The following is a 23661-nucleotide window of genomic DNA, read 5'->3' on the forward strand; positions in this document are numbered from 1 at the left end:
TCTTCTTCAAAGACTCATATGGGATTTATTAACAGAAATCCTTCATTCACTCCCTTAATGGGCATAATAAAATGAGAGATGCTGTCATTCAACTATTTCTCTTTTTAGAGTTCAAACAGCCACACTCCAACAGCTCATCTAGATGAGGATTGTGGCATCATCTGATACTGGGTTCAATCAGATAGGAAGACAGAACCACAAGAGCAAAAGGGTAATGATTGTTTTTGACCTGTTCTGCTTCTGACACGTTCTATTAATTCTTGACCATATTTATCCAATTTTTTCCTATCATCTATTTTTGTGGAGAGTAACAAATGTTTTTTTAAAAAATCTTTTATATATCACATATTCTCTGCAACTTATTAGTAAATCAGTTTTTGATTTCCAACTATTTATGAGCAAAAGAATGTACATTCCTCCTATATTGTTGGACAATAACTGTTCTCTTGAGACTGAAATTTTACAGGAAAAAAGGGACTGGTTTTATTTGGGTGGGGATTATTTCTGGTAGTCAGAACATTGAAATAAATGTCTTAATCATATTTATGCTTCAGACAAAATAGATTGTGAGTGGCTAATACCTGCAGTGTAGACTGCAGGGAAGACTGTGTTCCTGGAGAACGGAGGCAGCATTCCAGCTTCTGGGTCCCACACTTGAGCTGAGACATGGGTCCTCCCTCAGCCTCATTGTGTGACAGCAGGCAGAAGCCCTGGAAACCCAATTTTTTTTTTATCTGTAAAGGCAGATAATAAGATGAGTAAGTACCTCGCAGACTGTTGGGGAAGATAAAATGTGGCAAAGCCATAGGACAATTGCTGAGATGCTGTCAACTTAAAATAGAGATCCAATATTCTTCTACCATCACTATTAATAATTCCTCAAGTTAAGTAAGCACTACCAATTAAACCCAAGGAATTGGTAGAGAGAACTAAAAATGAGCAGGGAGGCCAATTGCCTTGTAGACAGTATTCCTTTGTCTGTCTGTGTCCTAGGTGGGCTGTTCAGTGTTGCTTGATCCCAGTCACTCCCATTCATTCAAATGAGGCAAAGATTTGCCCTGTGCTCCCATCTGCCCTTCTGCTCTCCCTCCACTCACTCACAAAACCACTTTGAGTTCTACACATGTGCTGGTCGCCATGCTGGTCCTTGCATCAATATGACAACAGACTCAGTCAGCAAGTGTGTTTTGTGTTTATTGAACTGTTTTTAAATTTTGCATAGAGCTCAGCTTTCATCTGCCAGTTGGGGTGGAATTTAACATAAAGCTTATATTTCTTTAATGTTATGTGTCCCAGATTTGTTGGATATTTTGGACATCAGATTAATTTTTGGTGTTGTCTACTGCTTCAGCACCCCAGAAGTTGGGACTGTTAATAAGCTGAATACCATAATCAGTTCTTTGGAATTATTGCAAGAGTATAAAATGTATTTGAAACTTGGAAATTGAAATATGCCTGTATCATAACCACTTCTAAACTCTTCTCAGAAAAAAGTGCCAATATATCCTTCTTGTTGGTAAGGACTTTTACAATTTAGCAACTAACATGTCAGAAATTGAAAAGTTGCAAAGTTTTAATCTCCGTGAGAAAAAAGTTAGAAGAGGCGATTACTGATTTTCTTCAGAAAGGCCAAAGGTATTTTGCCTCTATTGTTCTTTCTTATTTATTTTGTAGCTATTTTAAGACTACTTTAAATAATATTTATATAATATTTCTCCCTGAAAAGACTGATGTGACCTCCTTATCTGAAACCAAGTTTAATTTTTGCTTTAATTCATCTCTGGCATCTAACACAGACACAGGCTGTGAGCAGCAAGATAGAGGAGGAAGCAGTGAATTGGAGTCAGAGATACCTCAGTCTTGTTCAGTTTTCCTGTCTGCATCTCAGGTTCCATGAAAAATTGATTGCTATAGACAGTAAAGCAGATGGTGTTTGCAAAAACACTGAAGCCTTGTCCTGCAAATGGCCATGACCTTCTAAATGCTAGTCCTTCTCCCTGAGATTTAGAACAAATGGTATGAGCTTTAAGGAGATAAAGTTGGAGAAACATGTACTAGACAGAACTGAGTCGAGATTCTCCGTAAAGTTCTCCTTAATCAGTGTTAAAATAAGAAATGCATATTACATATTTATTTATATTTCATATTTATACAAATATACATATTTATAAGTGGTTTATATGTATTCACATAAAGTCTTCTATACATATATATAGTATGGGACTACAGAAATTATCAAATTTAAATTCTTTTTTTGAGCTAGGTTTTCTTTTTTCATGCTTTATTTAAAAAAATTTTTTAACACTCATGCAACATGTTCAAGCTCGGTGATAGTACTGGGGCTGCAAATATGATTAACAAAGAGCTAAAAGAAATGAACATATATATTATTTTTCTAGGTGCAGCTCAAACAGCTATCCTTAAAATTAGGAAATTTCATGTCTAATTCACAACTTTCAAATTGCAGCACAGTATTATTAACTATTATTAACAATAGCCACCATACTGTATACTATATCCTCATGACTTATTTATTTTATAACTGTAAGTTTGTACTTTTTTTACTCCTTTTGCCTATTTTGCCCACTTCCAACCTTTGCCTCTAGTAACCACCAATCTGCTCTCTGAATCTATGAGCTTGTTTTTTTCTCTTTTAAGATTCCATATATAAGTGAAATCATATGGTATTTGTCCTTTTTTATCTGACTTATTTCACTTACATAGTGCCCTTAGGTTCCATCCACGTTGTCACAAATAGAAATATTTTGTTCTTTCTTTATGGTTGAATAACATTTTATTGTATATATATTCTTACATATATATATATATACACCTATATTGTATATATACATATATATATGTACACACACACACACACACACACACACATATGTATACCACATTTTATTTATCTGTTCATCCATCCATGGACATTTAGGTTGTTTTCATATCTTGACTATTGCAAATAATGCTGCAATGAACAAGGGGGTGCATATGTATCTTTTCAAGTTAGCGTTTCTGTTTTCTTCAGATAAATACCCAGAAGTAGAATTGCTGGAATCTATGGTAGTTCTATTTTTAATTTTTTTGAGAAACCTCCATACTGTTTTCAGTAGTGGCTGCACCAATTTACATTATCACCAACAGTCCACAAGGGTTCCCTTTTATCCACATCCTCACCAGCATTTACCTCTTGCTGTTTTGGTGATAGCCATTCTAACAGGTGTGAAATGATATCCCATTGTGGTTTTTATTTGCATTTCCCTCATGATTAGTGATGTTGAGCATCTTTCCACGTACCTGTTGACCATCTGTATGTCTTCTTCAGAAAAATATCTATTCATATCCTCTGTCGATCTTTTAATCAGATTATTTTTTGATAGTGAGTTGTATAAGTTCTTTACATATTTTGACTTTTAATGCCTTATCAGGTATATTATTTGCAAATATTTTCTCCCATTCAGTAGATCGCTTTTTCATTTTCCGAAGTCTTATGTGTATAAATAGATACAAAGACTGGTGAACTAAAGTAACACATCTCATAAGTCAATAATAGTAACAGCCATCTCTTGCATTGATTCTCACAGCAAGTACTTTAGATATTTACTCTAAACTAACAGTACATGTACTTATTCATCTGTAACTAGTAATGTTCCTGGCGCTTTCATCATTTTACCTCATTTAATCCTCACCACATCTGAGGTCAAACATTATTATCCCCTTTTTTTATTGAGTAGACAGAGAGATGGTGGGTAGAGGACAAACCAGACCCACAGCCACAGTCCAGTCTTAGAGTTTGGGCTCCTCACTTGGTGTTCCTAGAATATCTAAGGGGTTGGTCATTGACGAGAACCCTGACCTGTTCCTGTGATTCCACACAACCACAGAGCCTCACAGCATGGCTTGATCCTACAGGCAAAGGGCGTTCAATTTTTGGTATGGAATTTCCCCAAATTATGTTTCAGTTACGTTCTAAATCTTTCTTATATGGAATACCACTTCCCAAGTTTTTAAGATCACAATTGGATCCTTAAACCAGAAAGGTTGACTCTATTCTGACTTCTATAACAAGAAACTCTAGAAATAAGGTGTTTGATTTATCTTTTTTTTCAATGATTTACTTTTTGTTTTTGCATAAGGCAGTGATTTTGAAAATTTCCATACTTGATGATAAACAACACTATCTATCATCAGGAAGTCTCATGACCTTGAACTATGGCAATCTTACTATAAGTTAAGCATTCTTTTCACCCACAGTTGCAAATTCTTAATTTTCTGGTAATACTGTTGAATTACAGGTAATTTACAATCGTCAAGTCTACAGACCCATGGAACCTCCTCCTGTTAGCACAATTGGGTTGGCATGCACACTCACCCATACACAGACACAGACACCCATGTTCACAAATCATTAATTTCTGTTGATCGTATCCCATGAACAATCTATTAATCCCAAAGCTCTCCTTGGTGATCTAGGTGAAAGCTCATGGACAACACCATGTGGGTGACCAACAACACTGGATGGTCAGATTTCATTCTAGTGGGACTCTTCAGTCAATCCAAGCACCCAGCTCTGCTTTGTGTGGTCATTTTTGTGGTTTTCCTGATGACCTTGTTTGGAAACACAATCCTGATCCTTCTGATATACTCTGATGCCCACCTGAACACCCCCATGTACTTTTTCATCAGCCAGTTGTCTCTCATGGACATGATGTACATTTCTGTCACTGTGCCCAAGATGCTCATGGACCAGGTCATGGGTGTGAATAAGATATCAGCCCCCGAATGCGGGGTGCAAATGTTTCTCTATTTGACACTAGTTGGTTCAGAATTTTTCCTTCTGGCTGCCATGGCCTATGACCGCTATGTGGCCATCTGCCATCCACTCCATTATCCTATTCTCATGAACCACAGAATGTGTCTCCTCTTGGTGTCTGGCTGCTGGTTCCTGGGATCAGTGGATGGCTTCATGCTCACACCTGTCACCATGACCTTTCCCTTCTGCAGATCCCAGGAGATTCATCATTTCTTCTGTGAGGTCCCTGCTTTAATGAAGCTTTCCTGCTCAGACACCTCCCTCTATGAGACACTCATGTACCTGTGCTGTGTCCTCATGCTCCTCATCCCTGTGATAGTCATTTCAAGCTCCTATTCTTTCATCCTCCTCACCATCTACAAGATGAACTCAGCAGAAGGGCGGAAGAAGGCCTTCACCACTTGTGCTTCCCACATGACCGTGGTCATCCTCTTTTATGGGGCTGCTGTCTACACCTACATGCTCCCAAGCTCCTACCACACACCTGAGAAGGATATGATTGTATCTGTTTTTTACACCATCCTCACTCCTGTTCTAAACCCTATAATCTATAGTCTTAGGAATAAGGATGTCACAGGGGCTCTAAAGAAAATGCTGAATGTGGAATCTGTCTTTCAGGAAACTATAAAGTAAGAAATTTTGACAGTAATGGTTTATTTTCCTTCTCTCTACACATCAGAAGTTTAGAACCTTAGGCCAATGTAACTCCTCAGATTCTCATACCATGATGTGTTATCCTATATTCATCCCTTTTGGAGGCATTGTTTTCCTGTACTGGAAACCTCTTCATTTTTACACTCCTTCTGCATTGAAAATATTTATACAATCATCTCAATATTAAATTTTATGAAATGGATAACTGCACTGTGATTCTCAGGGAGAATATTCATAGTCTTAGGACATATATAATGAAAATATTTAGATAAAAAACCAAGATGTGCAACTGAGGAGTTAGAGAGAGAAGAAGGTGATGAAGCAAAAGGGGTATAATGTTAACAGGTGGATTTAGATAAAGTGTATATGAGTGTTAATTGTACTGTTATTACTTATGCTACTTTTCTGTAAATTGGAAATTACTGAAAAATAAAGACTAAAGTATCAGATTTTTCTCTGTTTCTTTGAATTCCTACTTTCTGCTTGGTGGCAACGTAAGTGATGTGTCATAGAAACCGTGCCCATTTTGATGTGGCTGATCGTGACTGTGACAATCCAGTCATCCATCCACCTTTAATGAGGGCTACTTTGGTCTTCATAGTTCAACCTGAAGCCATCCAGCCATGTTGCCCCTCTGAGATTGTTACTACCTTGTGGTAGGCTGAGTATCCAAGACCATGTAAGATACTGTGGGAAGAATATTAACCCCATGTGGAAGCAGGACTTAGGGAAGTTTCCCTGCATGATGTGGTATCTGAGCTGATATTTCAAATAAGTAACTTATTAAACAAACAAGCAGAGGAAGAACATCAAACATTCAATTCTTTGTTCAGCAAATATTTCTTATGCTATGTTATAACAAAAATAATAGCTCCTAGCTAAAAGAGTATAAACTCATAATAAAACATGGCTACTGTCCCCAAGGAACTTGAAAGGTAGACATAGTTTATGCAAAATAGTTGTAGTAAAATACATAAATTGTTTTAATGCTCATGTGGAAAGGGTACAGCTCATAAGGACACATCATTTCTACCTGTGACAATGCAAATTCAGCCAAACAAAAGGGACTGAGAGAAGACCCTAGAGCTCAGTGTTGAATGGTGACTAGATGTTGCCATCAGATGAGTACAGTAAGCTGGGCAGGGAGTTTGTGCTCAGGTACATGATGCCGTGGAAAAGGTAGGGCATGAGCAAAGGTCAGATATTTGACCAAGCAAGAGGTGTAAGTGTCCCAATGGTACTTCTTTCCTGCTTCACTTTACAGCCTAGTTTCTTGCCCTTTTGTAATCCAGGGTTTTAGAACAATAGTGAAATGTTCAGGCTTGCATTTGAGAAATGTTAAATAAGTGGTAATCAATTGGAGAAGAGCAAGACTGGAGATAAGGAGACCAGGGAAGTGAGGACAGTAAAGTGAGAGGCGTTGATCTAAGTGGAATGGACCATGGCTTAACCCCAGCAGGGACCTGGGGGCAGTATGAGGGGTGAGCAGTGCCTTGTTGAACCTGTTACATAGAACTACAAACTGTTGCATGTCTACAATTTCCAATTGGCTGTGTCAACTTGTGAATTATCAAACACTACAAATGCCCTTTTCCTCTTGTCATTCTCAATTACTTCATGACTGTAAAATAAGGATTTTACAGTATTTTGGGAAACAGTGTTGGAAAACCAGTTTACATTAATTTTGTTGCAGTCAAACAGAATGAATAAAACTTGTACTCTCTAACTTTTAAAAGAATTTAGAAGTGTATGTTTTACCCCTCAATTTGCTGAACTATAATGATATGCACATTTGAGGATTCCACTGACAACACCCTAGACATGGGGAACAAAACAACAAAATGTGATGAGGAACCATATTCTTCCAAAGATGCATTTTTTTTCTCTCTCAAGCAAAAAAAAAAGGTAAAAATCTTTTCAGAAGAGTGAATTATTTTTTAAATAAAATGTTCAAAATATAATTTTCCATAGCCTCTATTAATAAGGATTTATAAAAACTGTGCAGTTGGGAAATTCTTATTGAAATTATCTATGGTATACAATATGCAGAATTCCTAGACATGGGAGAACAATTTCCCAGTTCCAGAATGAAAAGAATAAGTGGAAGAGCTTCTGGCACTAAAGTGTACTTACAGTGCCAAATAAGTAGCTATACACGGTAGTTTAAAGTTTTCGCGTTTCAGAATGTATTCATGTTTGTGCTTATGATGCCACCAGTATTTGGCCAAACAGATCACTTCTACCCCATAAAAACAAGCTCTCAGGGTTTTTGCATTCTCTAAAGGACATTAAGAACTATGATTGGAATTCTTACCAACTTTAGGAGTAAAGCAACACAGATTAGGTGGAGAAGCTTGCACTGTTTTTCACAAATATACTGCTTTTTAAAATGTGTTCAAAAGTTTGAAAAAACAGGAGGTTCAAATTAATTTTTCTAGGGATGATTCAGGAAATGAGGCTTAACAAAATTACATGCATTGGAATTCACATTTAATATAATTTTGATTGTCTGTTTTCCCTCTTAGGATACTATTATATAATCAGATGGTCTCTCTCTCTCTCTCTCTCTCTCTCTCTCTCTCTCTCTCTCATCTATCTATCTATCTGTTTGACACTGAGTTCAGAAAATGTAAACCTCTAGGGGCCGGCCCGGTGGCACAGTGGTTAAGTTCGCACGTTCCGCTTTGATGGCCCGAGCTTCACTGATTCAGATCCTGGGTGCGGACATGGCACCGTTTGGCAAGAGCCATGCTGTGGTAGGTGTCCCACATATAAAGTAGAGGAAGATGAGCACGAATGTTAGCTCAGGGCCAGTCTTCCTCAGCAAAAAGAGGAGGATTGGCAGCAGATGTTAGCTCAGGGCTAATCTTACTAAAATAAAAAAAGAAAGAAAGAAAATGTAAACCTCTAATGTTACGGCTTGGAACCCTGGATTTGTGTGATTCAAACTTCTTTTTTCATGAGAAAATCAAGTATTTATCTTCAATATGCTTTTTTTAACTCAGCAGTCTATCTTCAGTATCTAACCAGTTTGGTGCATAAAGATGGGTTCTATTTCAATATAGGAGAGATGTGTCATCAATTTTAAAATAAATCACCTATTAATGACAATAATAATAAATTAATAATAATAGTCTACTAATAAACTTATAATCTTTTTACCATTAACAAATGAATGTCTTGTACATATCTCTTTCCTCATATATGTGATTATTTTTGTAGGAGAAATTCCCAGTAGGGGATTATTGTTCAAATGATCAATGAATTTGATACAAACTGCTAGTTTGTATAGGACAAAATTCTAGGCTAATTTAGCTCCCATCATCCATGAAGAAAGAGGACCAGTTTCTCATCTTCCCATCATGCTCTATCCTCCCCCTCAGGTGTGTCTGCTCTTCCATGTCAGCTGTGTGAGCAGAGGGGCTGCTTGTCCCTTTGCCTCCTGGATGGTTTCGTCACTGAGAGGTTCCAGCAGGTGACTGGAAGGTGGGAACAGACTGAGGTCTGGGCATTTAATTTCTCAGCACCGTCTCTGCCAGGCTGAGGCTGACAAGGCCAAATTCCAAAACCTGGGACCCAGCTCTCACTAGGGGTTGTCCTCCTGCAGCTCACCTGCTGTGATTCCTGGAAACTGCTGCTCCTCCCACTGCCCCTCAGGATCAAGGCTGAAGAGAACTTTGCCATAATGATAACCTTGGGTTCTCCTCCATTCCCTGAGAAAAATCCTTACCCCTACACACCTCTTTCCTACTTTGATTCTGATATGATCAATATTGGCTATACTCTGCAGTTTTTTCCAATACTGATATGATTTCAACTAAAGTATATATTTGGTTTGCGCGTCTCTGATTTTGACTTGGCATCTTTTCATAGGTGCATTTTCCTATACATTACTCAAGCTCTGAATGAGTCTTCAATAGCTTTGTTTATTTTTTGAGTGGATCGTTTGCTTTGTAACTTGTTTGCCTCTTATATATTACTGATAATCATTTTTATACACATTCTGCTTTTCTACAAGTGAGACCTCAACGTATGTTTAATGTTTCCTTGTTATACAGATTTTTGTGTGTGTGTGTGAGAAAGATTGTTGCTGAACTAATATCTGTTTCCAATCGTCCTCTTTTTGCTTGAGGAAGATTGTCCCTGAGCTAACATCTTGCCAGTCTTCCGTGTTTTGTATGTGGGATGCTGCCACAGCATGGCTGGATGAGTGATGTGTAGGTCCAAACTGTGAACCCCAGGCTGCCAAAGCAGAGCAAACAAATTTAACCCCTAGGCCACTGGGCTGGCCCCAAGATTTTTTTTTAATATGGTCCAATATGTTACTCTCTCTCTTTCTGGTTTGGAATTTCATATCTTGTTTAGAAAGGCTTTGCTGGCCCCAGTAACTGAAATTGCCTTCTATGCTCTTTTCTAGTATGTTCTTTTATATTTTTGTATAGCTCATTAATCTGCATGAATATATTCTTAGTATACTGTGAGATGCACGCCAAATTTTATTATTGATATAAAATTCAAACAAAAATCACCATTTGAATAATTTTAAAGTGTACAATTAAGTGGCTTTTAGTATATTCACAATGTTGCTTAATAATCACTAATATCAACTTCCAGAGAGACATAAGAAACAGAGTTAGATAGAGGGGTGTGTGGGTGAGAAAGAATTGGTTTTCAAGATTGGGGAGGCTAGAAAGTCTAAGGTTTGTTCAGCAGACAGGCAGGCTGGAGATTCAGGTAGTAACTGACACATTCTTGAGTCTGAAATCTGTAGGACAACCAGCAGGGTGGCAACTAGGCAGCATTTCTATGCTACAGTTTTGATGCACAATTCCTTCTTCTCTGGGAATCCTCAGTTTTGCTCTTAAAGGCTTCACTTAACATGAGACCCCCCACATTAAGGAAGATAATCTACTTTATTTACAGTCAGCTGATTTTACTTTTGTTTTTTGTTTTTAAATAGAGTTCAGTATGTTAAGTGGACAAATTTGCACCGCTAGTTCTCTCTTAAACTTTTAAGTCTGCTTACAAATCTTTTTCTGTTTGGATTGGGCAGATTTTAGCACCTACTTCTAAGAGGTCTTTGATATTTTGTTCTGTTTCTGAAGGTAATTAATTAAACGCATTTCAAACAGTTTATGTTGCAGTTAGAAATTCAATGTTTTGAGTGAGCGGCTTCTCTTAGCGGGGAGTGAATAGGAGAAGCACTTGAAGGAAGGCTTCTGGGGGTCGAGTAATTCTAGGTTTCCTGATCTGGTGCTGCTTATGCAATGGCTGGTTTGCTTTGTGATCAGGGTACTTTCCTGAGGGTATGGTATGCCTTAATAAAATTCTTTCCTTGTGATGTAAAAAGCCTATAGACATTTAATGTATAAAATTTGATGTGTTTGGATGTAACTATATACTCTTGAGACCATCATCACAATCAATATCATAAGCTTATCTATCACCTCGAAAAGTTTCCTTTCACCCCAATTTTTTGTTTTATTTTGTTTTTCCTTTTGTGGGAGGTCTTAACATAAGATCTCCACTCTTAGCAAGCTTTGAAGTATGTTGTTAATTAGAGGCACTACACTATACAGTGGATCTCTAGGACTTAATCATCTTGTATAATCAAAACTTTATACCCTTCAAACAATACCTCCCAATTTGCCCCTCCACTAGCCCCTGGAAGGTACCATTCTACTCTCTGATCATATGTGTTTGGCTATCTTAGATTCCACACATAAGTAAGATCATGCAGTATTTGCCCTTCTGTATCTTATTTCACCTAGCCTGATGTCTTCGAGACCCATCCATATAGTCACAAATGAAAAGATTTCCTTCTTTTCTAAAGCTGAATAAGATTCCATTGTATATCGCATTCAACATTTTATCACATTTTTCAATTCACTTGTTAGTTGATGGACATTTATTTTGTTTCCATATCTTTGCTATTGTGAATAATGCTGCAAAGAACATGGAGTGCAGCTATTTCCTCAAGGCTCAGATTTTAATTCATTTGGATATGCATGCAAAAGTAAGATCGCTGAATCAAATTGTATTTGTGTTTTCCAATTTTTGAGGAACCTACATATTTTTTTCCAAAGTGGCTGCACTTGTTTACATTCTAACCAACACTGGACAAGGGTTTTCTTTTCTCCACATCTTCAACAAGACTTATTCTTTTTTTTTAATTTTTATTTTTTTGTAATAGTCATCCTAAAAAGAGGGAGTTGATATCTTATGGAAGCTTTGATTTTCATTTTCCTGATGATTAGTAATGTTGTCCAGATTTTCACGTATCAGTTGGCCATTTGTATGTCTTGGTTGGATAAGTATCTATTCAGTTCCTTTGCCCATATTTAATTGGGTTATTTGTTTTTTGGCTATTGAGTTGTATGAGTTCCTTATATATTTTGGATTTTAACACTCTATCTCATACATGATCTGCAAATATTTTCTCCCATTCTGTGGGTTGACTATTCACTTCATTAGTTGTTTCATTTTGTGTGCAGAAGCTTTTCAGTTTGATGTTGTCGCATTTGTCTATTTTAGCTTTTGCTGCTTGGGCTTTCAGTGTCATACCAAGAAATCTTTGCCTACTACAACGTCCAAAAGCTTCTAAGCTAAGTTTTTTTTCCAGGAGTGTTAGGGTTTCAAGACTTATGTTTTAAGTCTTCTTTTTTTTATAATATAGTTTACACATAGCATTTTATTAGTTTCGGGTGTACAACACAATGATTCAATGTTTGTTTACATTGTGATATGATCAGCATTGTGATTCTAGTTAACAGCCATCACCAAACATAAATTCTTTTTCTTGTGATGAGAACTTATAAGATCTACTCTTGTAGCAACTTTCAAATATGCAATACTGCATTATTAACTATAGAACCATGCTTTACATTACATCCCCATGACTGACTGACTTTGTAATTGGTAGTTTGTGTCTTTTGACCACCTTCCTCCATTTTACCCTAACCCTAACCCCTACACCCTGTCTCTGGTAACCACTAATCTGTTCTCTGTATCAAACTAAAAACCTGCACAGCAAAGAAAAGCATCAACAAAGTGAAAAGATAACCTCCAATAGGGAGTTAATATCAAAAATATATAAAGGACTCATACAAATCAATGACAAAAAGCAAACCACCTGATTAAAAAATAGGAGAGAATCTGAATAGACTTTTTTCCAAAGAAAGACACACAGATGTTGAACAGGCACATAAAAATATACACAGCCTCACTAATCATTAAGGGAAGACAAATCAAAACTACAATGAGATATCATCCCATGCCTGTTAGAATGGCTACTATCAAAAAGACAAGAAATACCAAGTGTTGCAGAGGCGGTGTAGAAAAGGGAACTCTCGTACACTGTTGGTCAAAATGTAAATTGGTGCAGCCACCATGTTCAGTTTAAGCCAAATCAGTTTTAAACCAGAATAGTGACAAGAGATTTTTCACATATTGGGGTATATGAGGTAGCTATTCTGATTCAAAATACATTTGGCTTGAACTGAAAAAACCCTGACTTATGGCCCATCAAACATGTATTGCACATCTGCTTTAATCATTAAAGGATTTGTTAAACGTTGTCTCAAAGTAAAAGAAATCACTCTCTTGAGCTAAGAACATATACTTGCACCCCTACAAAGCCAGTATTGGCAATGCCCTATTGATAATGGCAGTACTGGGACTCTTGGAGATACCTTCCCTTTTGGTGACCTCAGGGTCATGTTGACCTGCTAATTTCCAACTGAATACCTCTTTGAAACTTTGATGGATATGTATCTTGGGTATGTTTAATGAATATTCTTTGTTCTAAAAAGGTATGACTGTACTGAAAACCATGCTTCTCTGGAACACTTTCTTCCTTTGTGGAAACTGCCTTCCTGGGTTATAATCTTCAGTTTGACTCAAGTAAAATTCACCTTGTTTCTCTTATTTATAGAATGGTTATTTTACATTGACAATAGCTACCCCATATACCTCAATATATGAAAATTTCTTGTCAAGAGACATACTCATTTCTCTTTCTGTAAATCAAACTTGGAAAATTTAATATATAAGAAAATGCTAAATGCACACAGTGTGTGTTATAAAAGCAGCAGATAACGTGCGCTTTAAAATTTGCTTCTTCCTGATGTGAAACAATTAAAGAATGAATGAGAAGTGCCAGATAATAATTGCTGGTTAACAACTGGAAGAAAATAAAAATGGCTACTAAGAGACATAATAAACAGAGAGCCCTATAGCCTGGAGTGCTCAATATTTTCTCATGATCTCTTTATCTCCAATTCCAGAGTTGTGTGCATTAAAAAGATGAATTATTCTTGCCTTTGTAGAAATGTCAGTAAGAGAGACTGCAATGATGCCACTGAAGGAGAGCAAAGTTTGCCAACCCAAAATATGCCTCTTTGGTAAAAAGACTATTTTAAGCTGGTTATTTTTAAGAATCAGCAGACCCAGGAAAAGCTCTGAAAACTGGAGTAGACGTTACTATTTTGTAGGAGACATTTACATTTATAAGGGAAAGCTTGATTTGTAAGGGTATCACCCTCTGTGTACCAGGAAGTGGAGGATGACCAAATATCTAGAAACTCTTTTTAATGGAGAAGGCAGCAACCCAAATCTGCAAAAAGAAATATGCCCTTTTTTACTGTACTTTTCTTGGAAATCTCCCATATGTGATCTTCTCCCTTCCCCAACATCTTTTTTTTGTAACTGAAGACAATTGTAAAGGGGAAGACTTGGGTCATTTCAAGGAGTTAATTTTCATGGGTCTTTCCCATGAATACAAGAGGTATACATGTTATGAGACTTTCATTTTTTTTCTGTTAATCTGTCATTTATTACAGGGGATGTGTTTAGCTAAGAACCTAGAAGTGTAGAGGAAAAATTATTTGTCCTTTCCTACACCTTTTACTGACAGTACAGGGTAAAATGCCACCATCTTGCTTTTCAACAAACTAGGTCCAAAGATATGACATTGTTTCCCCTAGGCCATGTTGTGTGAGGGCAAAAATAGACAGATCTCCTGATTATCTCTATTATTCACTACCTGAAATGAGTAAGGAGTCTAAAATGGGCATCTTTGCACAATTCCACACTCACTCAGATTATTTCCAATGATACCAACTAACAGAAACAGCAGACATTGTCATCGTTCTCCTGGTTTTCATGACACCATTCCCTTCCTACTCATTTATTTTACTCTCCTCAGGGCTGACCCCATCGGCATGTGGCCTGTGTGCTTGCATGGGGTCTCACACTCAGAAAGATTCATTTCTTGGTTTAATACTCTGTTGTTGAAATCTTACTATTCTTAATAATTTTATCTCTGAGTATGCATGTGGGCAGGGGTGCTGGGCTAGATGGCAGCATTAGCACGCAGTTTTGGTCCAGCAACAGCACCTGCACATGTGGGCTCCAGCAGCAGGTACATGGAGCAATTGGCCTGGCCTGCCCATATGCACACACATATCTTTATTCAAAGCATGACAGGATCCCAAGGGACTGGCTGCATTGAGACCTGGAACTAAATGAGTGGTGGTGATGTCAACAGCAGCTGCAGCTGGAGCAACACTGATGGAAGTGGCCACTGCCCAGAAGGAAGGAAGATCTCTGTCTGCCAGGAGCAATGACCCATGATGGGAGCAAGGTCTGACTTATCCATCCATCCCAGAGACCATCCCTGTGTCATCAACAAAATTATTAACTGTCTCACCAGAGTTCCAGGACAGGGAATACTAAGGAAATTAGGTAGGAAACTTTGTCACTAAATCGTTTTAAATCAAAGTTCACACATAGTCATTGCAATAAAGCATATCAGCAAGTCATTGGAATTCATCAACAACATTGCAAAGAAAATACCCACAGGCTTAGAAATATAAATAATATTTACAGATAATTTAAAAATTAATATGAAAGATAATTGATGGAAAAGAACACTCTTTTCATATGAAGTTTCAAAAATCAATTATTAATAAAAGAGAAAAATAACATTATTTTAACATGTAATTGAAAATACAATGATAAAATGAATAAACGGGTATTTGAAATATGAAGCCACTTCCTGTTTCTTATAAAAAGTCCACAAATTACCAGAAATGTGAGAAGAATCATTAAAATGCCATTGATAAAATTTACATTTAAAATTAAATTCAGATTTACAAGAAATTGATTTATATTGAAATAGGTTGAAATCTATTCATAAGAGAATCTTTTTAGAAAAAAATTCTCCTTGAATTCTCAGCTTTACATATATTTACAAGATAATTTTGTCCAGATATGAGTGATTTTCTTCTGATCTAGACTAATTTTACTACTTGCACTCTATGCATACAATATTTTTAATTGCTATATACTGATTAGAGAACTTATAACCAAGTCCTGGGTACATAAACAAAAAGGTTTGTCTACATTTTCACAGTGCAGATTCTCTGAATAACTCTTCTGAGGGCCCCCATCACCTCCTTGTTTCGCAGGCTGTAGATGATGGAGTTGAGCATTGGGGTCAGGATGGTGTAGAAGACAGCCAGAACCTTGTCCTCTGTTGGAGATCAGAGGGACCTTGGGCGTAGATAAGTGAAAACAAAGGGAGCATAATAGAAAGTCACCACAGTCAGGTGGGTGCTACAGGTGGAATAGGCCTTCTTCCTGCCTTCTGCTGAGTGCATGCGGTGGACAGCAAGGAGAACGCGGCCATAGAAGCATGCAATGCCGATAAAAGGAAAGGAGAGAAAGAGAGTGGTGCTCATAAACACTGAGTACTCATAGACCCAGGTATCCATGCAGGCCAGAGTCAACATGGCTGGGACATCGCAGAAGAAATGGTTGATGGCCCTGGATCGACAGTAGGGGATTTGGAGGACATACACAGTGTGGGCACAGGAGTTGATAGAGCCCGTTATCCAAGATCCTATTATCATCAGCACACACACTCTTTTGCTTATACGAATGGGATAGTGGAGAGGAAAACAAATAGCCACATAATGATCGTAGGCCATAGATGTCAAGAGCAGCGCTTCCGCAATTGCTAAAGTCAAGAAGAGGAAGCTCTGAACCCCACATCCAATGAAAGAGATAGACTTGTTTCCAAAGAGAAAATCAGAAGCCATTTTGGGGACAAAGGTAGAGATGTAGTTCAAGTCCATGAGGGAGAGCTGATTGAGTAGGAAATACATAGGAGTGTGGAGATGAGTGTCCAGGAAGATGAGAAGGATCGTGGACAAGTTGCCAAACAAAGCCATTAGGAAAATGAGAACAATGAGACTGAAGAGGAACAGGCCAGTTCTTGATGGTGGAAACAACCCCAATATGATGAAATCAGTGGATGTTTGATTATAATTTTCCATGGGGCATTGATATTTTTTTTCCTGGAGGCAAACGCAAGAGCATGTTAAGTACAAAACTATAAGCTATTCACTTTCTAAGCTTGAAAAACTATAATTTTTAACTTATTATTGTAGTCAGACTGTGTATTATTTAAAATTTTACGCCTCTTAAATGAAAACTGAACTTACCTATTTTGGAAGAAAAAAGCATTGTTTTCTAACCCAGAGATTAAAATTTGAGTATGACAACACTTGTTGCCAAGGTGTCTTCTAAGAAATCTTTAAAATTATTTCAAAAACATTTCAATTATGACTTCATTAGGATAAGTATGTTTTACTGCCCTACACAGACATATCAGCAAAGTCAGATGTTGTATTCAAAACATAAGCATAGAAAATCTATGCAAATGTATACATTGTAGAGTTCTAGTATCAATAAATGTTTATGACCCTTAAGGGGTGATATTTCTTTCATAATTAAGCCCTAAAACTTACCTCTAAAACTACAGAAGCCTATCAGCTCATGGTGAGGAGCTGTATTTCTTTCTTAAGTCTACTTGGCAAAGTAATGTCAAATCACATTTTCTTGAAGTCAAGTATTGTCATTTGGTTGATCTGTTCTGAAATATAGCGTGAATCCTTATTGTCAAGTTCCACTTACGCAAGTCATCCTCTTCTGCCTCCTCGCTCAGGTTCTGAATGCTGCAGTTAAAGACGACCCTTTACTGAACATCTATACACATGCTCATTGCAGCTTTCATGACTCTGCTCAAGCTCTTCCAAATAGCATGATTTCTGTTTCTCTGCTTCTCTAATGTGCGTAGAACATTATACATTGCTTGATGACACTTTGCCTTACTCCTTCATTTTTTTCCCTTTTGTTTACTTGTGTTTAATATTATTGCTAATTCTAGATAAATGTGTGAGTTTAAGTACATATATTTGTCATCTCTCTGTCTTAAAACTCGATTCTTCTGATAATAAAGAAATAGATATGCTATAAATTAAAAGATAGTAGGTGAGAAAAAGACACAGTGAGAGATGAAATAGTTCAAGATGTTTGAAATAAGGAATTTGGGTAGACAAATGGTCAGTTACTTAAATGGAAAATAGGAAATGGCACCCTGAGAGTCTCCTTCATGGAGGTAGGAGGAGGAATTCTCCTCCAGAGACCTTGTAAGTGAAGAAGCTCCACACAGTATGTGATGTTTTAGTCTTAAATATTATTTTAAAGCCCAAAGTGACCAGACTTTTAAGGAGGTTCCCAACATGAAAGAGGAAGATGCACAAATGTGCACACATACACACACAAACCCACATACGTACTCACACACTCTGCACAAATGTAAGTGAATTATATGTAGTGAGGAAAATGCAGAAAGACAATGCATTTTTAGGAAATAAGATTGATATCTTCAAAGAAGTATGAGACATTATTAATCCACCATATAAATATTATTAGATATATAAGAAGAAATGCCAAGTAATAAGAATGTCTTTTGCTAATTAAAAAATATAATAATTGATTTAAAAAATTAAGCAAAAGTTTCAAAGATAAAGTGAAAAAAATCTACCAGAATTAAAAGAAAACAACAACAGCAACATAAAAAGATTGCTATTTTGAAAGCTTAGGAGAGTTAGAGAATTAATATAGGGAAACAAATATATGTTTATTGTCATTCCAAGAAATGCATGTAACAAAATAATAATGTAGTTAATACTATCAAAGGAAAACGTTTTTCAGAATTGATATATATGATCCATCATATTCAAACAGCATGAACAGCACACAGAAAAGTAAATGATAAAAATTTTTTTGAAATATATTTTCTTGAAAATTCTAAATATCTTCGTGGAAATGTTTTCTGAAAATTTTCAATATTGCCAATACATTTATAGTCCTAAAAGTGCCTTGACAGAGAAAATAGCAAAAATAATGAAAAGAACTATATACAGAATGGTAACTAAAACATTATCAGGTTTTAAAATAATTTATACTTTTATATCTTAGCATATATATATATATAGCATATACATATGTACTAGAAGATGGAACAATGCTCTCAACTTTGCCACCCCAGACACAAAGTGAGATGTAACTATGTTGAAAGGATGGGAAAAGGGAAAAAGAAGCGGAGGTGATGGTATGTGGAGAGGGAAGATCTCCATCCACAGTGGTTGAGGTGATGAGTCAAAAAACAGTAAATGATATTTATTAATTATTAGAAGAGAAGCATATTGGTGGAAAATACATGGAAATAGAGGGTAAAAGTGGTAAAGTAATATGAATTATTTGCCTTGGGGATCTGGAGGAGTGGGTTATGGGACCATAATTTTACTCTGTGGCTGTTGAAGTCGTGTTCTTGCATTTCTTGAAAAAAATACTAAAGTGATGTAAAATCGACATCACAGTTACAAATTTAACTCACAACTAACGTTATACTCAATTGTGAAAGACTTTAAGTTTTCCTCTAAGATCAAGGACAAGTAAGGATGCCCACTTTTGTAACTTCTAAGCAATTTAGTACTGAAGTATTAAGTAGAACAATTAGCAAGAAAAAGAAACAAAAAGACACACAAATTGGAAGAAAGAAGTAAAATTATCTTGGTTCAAAAACAACAGAATCTTATATGCAGAAAATTCTAAAGAGTCCACAAAAAAGTCTGTTGAACTAATAAATTCAGAAAAGTTGCAAGATATAAAGTCAGTTGTGTTTCTATACACTAATAGTGTAAGATCCTAAGAAGAATTTAAGAAAACAAGTACATTTACAATGCCATCAAAAAGAACAAAATAATTAGGAACCAACTTAACAGGGAAGGCAAAAAAACTTGTGCACTGAAAATCACAAAACATTGTTGAAAGAAATTGAAGAAGAGATAAATAAATAGAAAAACATCCTCTGTTAATGGATTGGAAAACTTAATATTATTAAGATGACAGTACTACCATAAACACACTTCAGATTCAATGAAATGCCTCTCATAATCCCAATTAGGTTTTTTGCAGAAACAGAAAAATACATCCTAAAATACATACGGAATCTCAAGGTACCCTAAATAGCCAAAAAAATCTTAAAAAAGAATTGGAAAACCCACTCTTTCTGATTCAAAACTTACCACAAAACTACAGTAATAAAAAGAGTGTAGTATTGGCATAAAGACAAATAAACCAATAAAATAGAATAGAGGTACCAGAAAAAAAACCTTCATATATGTGGTCAGATGACTTTGGACAAGGGTCTCAAAACCATTCAATGGAGATGTCTTTTCAAGAAATATCGGTGAGAAAACTGACTACCTACATGCAAATAATGAAATTGTACCATTACTTGACACCATACACATAAATTCACTTAAATGGTTCCAAGAGCAAAATATAGAGTTAAAATCTATAAACTTTTAGAAGAAAACATAGGGGAAACATTTCATGACATTGGATTTAGCTGTGTTTTACTCGATATGACAGCAAAACCTGTGTAACAATAAAAACAAGGATTAATTGGACTTCATCAAAATTAAAAACTTTTGTGCATCAAAGAACAGTATCAACAGAGTAAATCAGCAACCCACAGAATGGAAAAATATTTGCAAATGTATATAATAGAAAGGATTGATATAGGGAATACACAAATAATTCCTATAACTCCACAACAAAAACAGAAGAACTAATTTAAAAATGTGGGAAACACTTGACTAAACATTTCTCCAAAGAAAATTTACAAATGGCCAACAAACACAAGAAAAGATGCTCAGCATCACTAATTGTTAGGGAAATTCAAATCAAAACTACAATAAGATATCGCCTCTCACCCATTAGGATAGTTACTATTGAAAAAAGAAAAAAAATAGCAAGTGTTGGTGAGGTTGCCAAAACATTTATAACACGTCCAGCACTAGTGGGAATGCAAAATGATCCAACCACTGCAGAAAATGCTATGGCAATTTCTCACTAAAAAAAAAAAAACCAGCAACAGAGAATCACCATATGATTCAGAAACTACACTTTTGAGTATATGTACAAAATAAAGGAAACTAGAGGCTAGAAGAAATGTTTGTACACCCATGTTCACAGCTTTATTTGCAATAGTTGAAATGTGGAAGTAACACAAGTGTCCATTGACAGATTAATGGATAAACAAAATATGGCATACATATACGATGGAATATTAATCAGTCTTAAAAAGAAACGAAATTTTGCTACATGTTACACCATGGAGGATTCATGCAGATATTATGCTAAGTGAAATAAACCAGTCATGGCAAGTCATACACGTAATTCCACATATATGAGTTACCCAGACTAGTCAAATTCATAGAGATGAAAGTGGAATGGTGGTTTTCAGGAGCTGGGAGTTGTAAGAAATGGGGAGTTAGTGTTTAATGGGTGCAGAGTTTCCGCTGGGTAAGATGAAAATGTTCTGTGGTGATTATTCATAGTTGAACAATAAAGTGAATGTATTTAATGTCATTGAACTGTACACTTAAAAATGGATAAAATGGTAAATTTTATAGTATGTGTATTTACCACTATAAAAATTCAAAAATAGAATTTAAATATAACTTAAATTATTCCATACCTGGAACTCCAAATATATTGTACCAAACATATGGCAGCATCCTAAACATGTGCAGATCAATCGATCTTTGACTAATGTGTCACCTCCAACAACTTGCAAAGGAAAAAGTGAGAGTAAATATTTTTAATAAATGTCATTTGAATTCAACATGATGTAGCATGTTATACCAGTTCCATCGTATACAATTTACGTTACTAATTTAGTTATTGACAAGTTAAAAAATCTAATATTTGAAATTACCAATGAAATTATGATCATTCCTGTAACATGTATTTTATACAGGGCTGTCTATGACAAAGTTTCCATGAGGTAGTTAATTTATCCCACTCTAAAGTTAAAACAAATCAGCACAGAACAGAAGCAATGAACAGCACATCAGATCTGATATTTGATACCGTATATCCTGACAGGCAATGGAGCATTTTTTTGATTTTTCACGTTGTATTCTTCTAATATGCTGTCATGTGATATTATTTAAAGGACTCCTGTATCTGATAGAAAAATAATCTTCACTGTTGATTATCAGCCTTGCATATTTCAAGGCCAAAAGCAAAGAGGACATTTTTTCTTAGGTAAAAATAAATCCAAACAGCTTATTTTTGTGCCTTTTATTTTGTTTTTATCCACTCAAGGAACAATATACAACCTATTTCCAGCTCATTTGCAAAACATTTTTAATCTATTTTTTAAATTTCTCTAAAAACTTTGTAGTCTAGTCTTCACCATTAATGACATTATTTACGGGAGGAGAGAACTAGCAAAAAAATTTCAATGATGGTTTCATAGTGAACAAAAGAAATGAGCCTTGAATCTGGACCGTGTCCTACATGGAAGAGAAGATAGTTGTATAAAGCTGCATTGACCATTTCCACACGTTGGTATCTGTAATGTGTCAGAATATGTTCTAGGATTAAATCGCATTTAATATCGACCACTCATTTTTGAGCTTAATATTAACACTGACATTTTATACATGATAAAACTGAGGTTCAGAGATTTTAAGTGACTTTATCTTAAAATGCCAAGTTGGGAAGGAGGATTTTCAGATCTATCTATCTATCTATCTATCTATCTATCTATCTATCTATCTAAATGCATTGCTTATCTTATTCCTCTAATATTAAATGATTTTAGATAATGAATCTGATATCAGGGTAGGCCACTTTTTATCCACCTACACAAAAAAAGAATTCAAAAGAAAGATAAAAAGAAATTAAAGTTATTAAAATAGAAATTATATATAAGTGGAAGGTCAAGAATGTATGTGAAAACTTCCTTAAAACACAAATAAAATTATTTTAATATTTACAGAATACTCACTTCAACGTAGTCTTCTATTTTCTCATATATACTGGTTTGACTGTATTTTCACTTGATTTCACAATGACCAGACACACTGTCTTACAAAAATGTTTTCTCAAAGCCTCTAAATGAAATCCAATTCATGTCTTGCCCCCAGTACAAAAGACTCTCTACCTTGGAGATTTTGTTTGCAAAGGAGCACCCCTATTATCTCCTGTGTAATTCACACAACAGGTGTACATATTCTGTACGATGCGTAAAACCAGTCAAATGCTGTCCAAGTTTCAAAATGAATTACGTATTACCATCTCTTGAAGTCAATATGGATCGATTTTATTGCAGACATTTTTTTCCTATATTTATATTTTGAGTTAAAAGATACTGAAAAATGCTTATTTTAAAGATTTGTATATTTTTAGAACTTATAATTTTAAAAAATATAGTCTAATTATTGAGAGATTGAAACTTGAATCAGAGATGTGAAGTGACTCATCCAAGACTGTGCCGTGACCTAGTGACGCGCTTGAGAAGCACAGAGGAGTCTGCTCCAAAGGCCAGACGATGCAGAACTTTCCACTGGAGCACAGACTTTATACCATATACTCTCCCCACTTTGGATCAAAACTATTCCCAAAGAAAGATCATTCTTGATCACAAAATAAGGCTGTTGTGATCATCAACAGAGATGCAGCAAGAGTGAGGATTTACCTAAGAAGCCTCCTTAGGTTTCTTTACTGGAAGCCTTACAAGAAATCTCAGATTAGACTCTTAAAAGTCTCTAAAGCTCAAGACAGTCTCCCCCAGGCTCATAGAAATTTGGATCACTTCCTCTCTTCTCAAGATTTCTGAAATATCCTAAAATGCTGGACGGTCCCTAAAGTGACCTTCCTTGCTCATCTGTAGTGCTGGGAAACCAGTAAACCAGGTTCCTAGGTCAATTTTACTGGGAGATCTTTGAACTCATTAACTACATAAATTCAACCTTACTTCC

General features: G+C 35.9%; 2 protein-coding genes across 2 annotated transcripts; one reads left to right on the forward strand and one right to left on the reverse strand.

The window, feature by feature from the left end:
- The first annotated feature begins 4486 nt into the window (after window positions 1-4486).
- Window positions 4487-5478, forward strand: LOC103564698 (olfactory receptor 2T29-like). The gene has a single exon (XM_008540592.2). It carries the CDS (start codon window positions 4487-4489, stop codon window positions 5447-5449), a length of 963 nt encoding a protein of 320 aa, XP_008538814.2. The 3' UTR covers window positions 5450-5478.
- Window positions 5479-15864: 10386 nt separating this feature from the next.
- LOC139080807 (olfactory receptor 2L5-like) lies at window positions 15865-16809 on the reverse strand. Its single transcript, XM_070603174.1, is given in 1 exon segment — window positions 15865-16809. A coding segment is annotated over 1 exon segment (939 nt). The 3' UTR covers window positions 15865-15870.
- Between the last annotated feature and the right edge of the window lie 6852 nt (window positions 16810-23661).

This window comes from Equus przewalskii, chromosome 32 (assembly GCF_037783145.1).
Source record: "Equus przewalskii isolate Varuska chromosome 32, EquPr2, whole genome shotgun sequence".
Classification (NCBI taxonomy): domain Eukaryota; kingdom Metazoa; phylum Chordata; class Mammalia; order Perissodactyla; family Equidae; genus Equus; species Equus przewalskii.

What these genes read in the sequence shown, in the direction of transcription:
- LOC103564698 (XM_008540592.2), top strand. Translation starts at nt 4,487, where the DNA reads ATGGACAACACCATGTGGGTGACCAACAACACTGGATGGTCAGATTTC.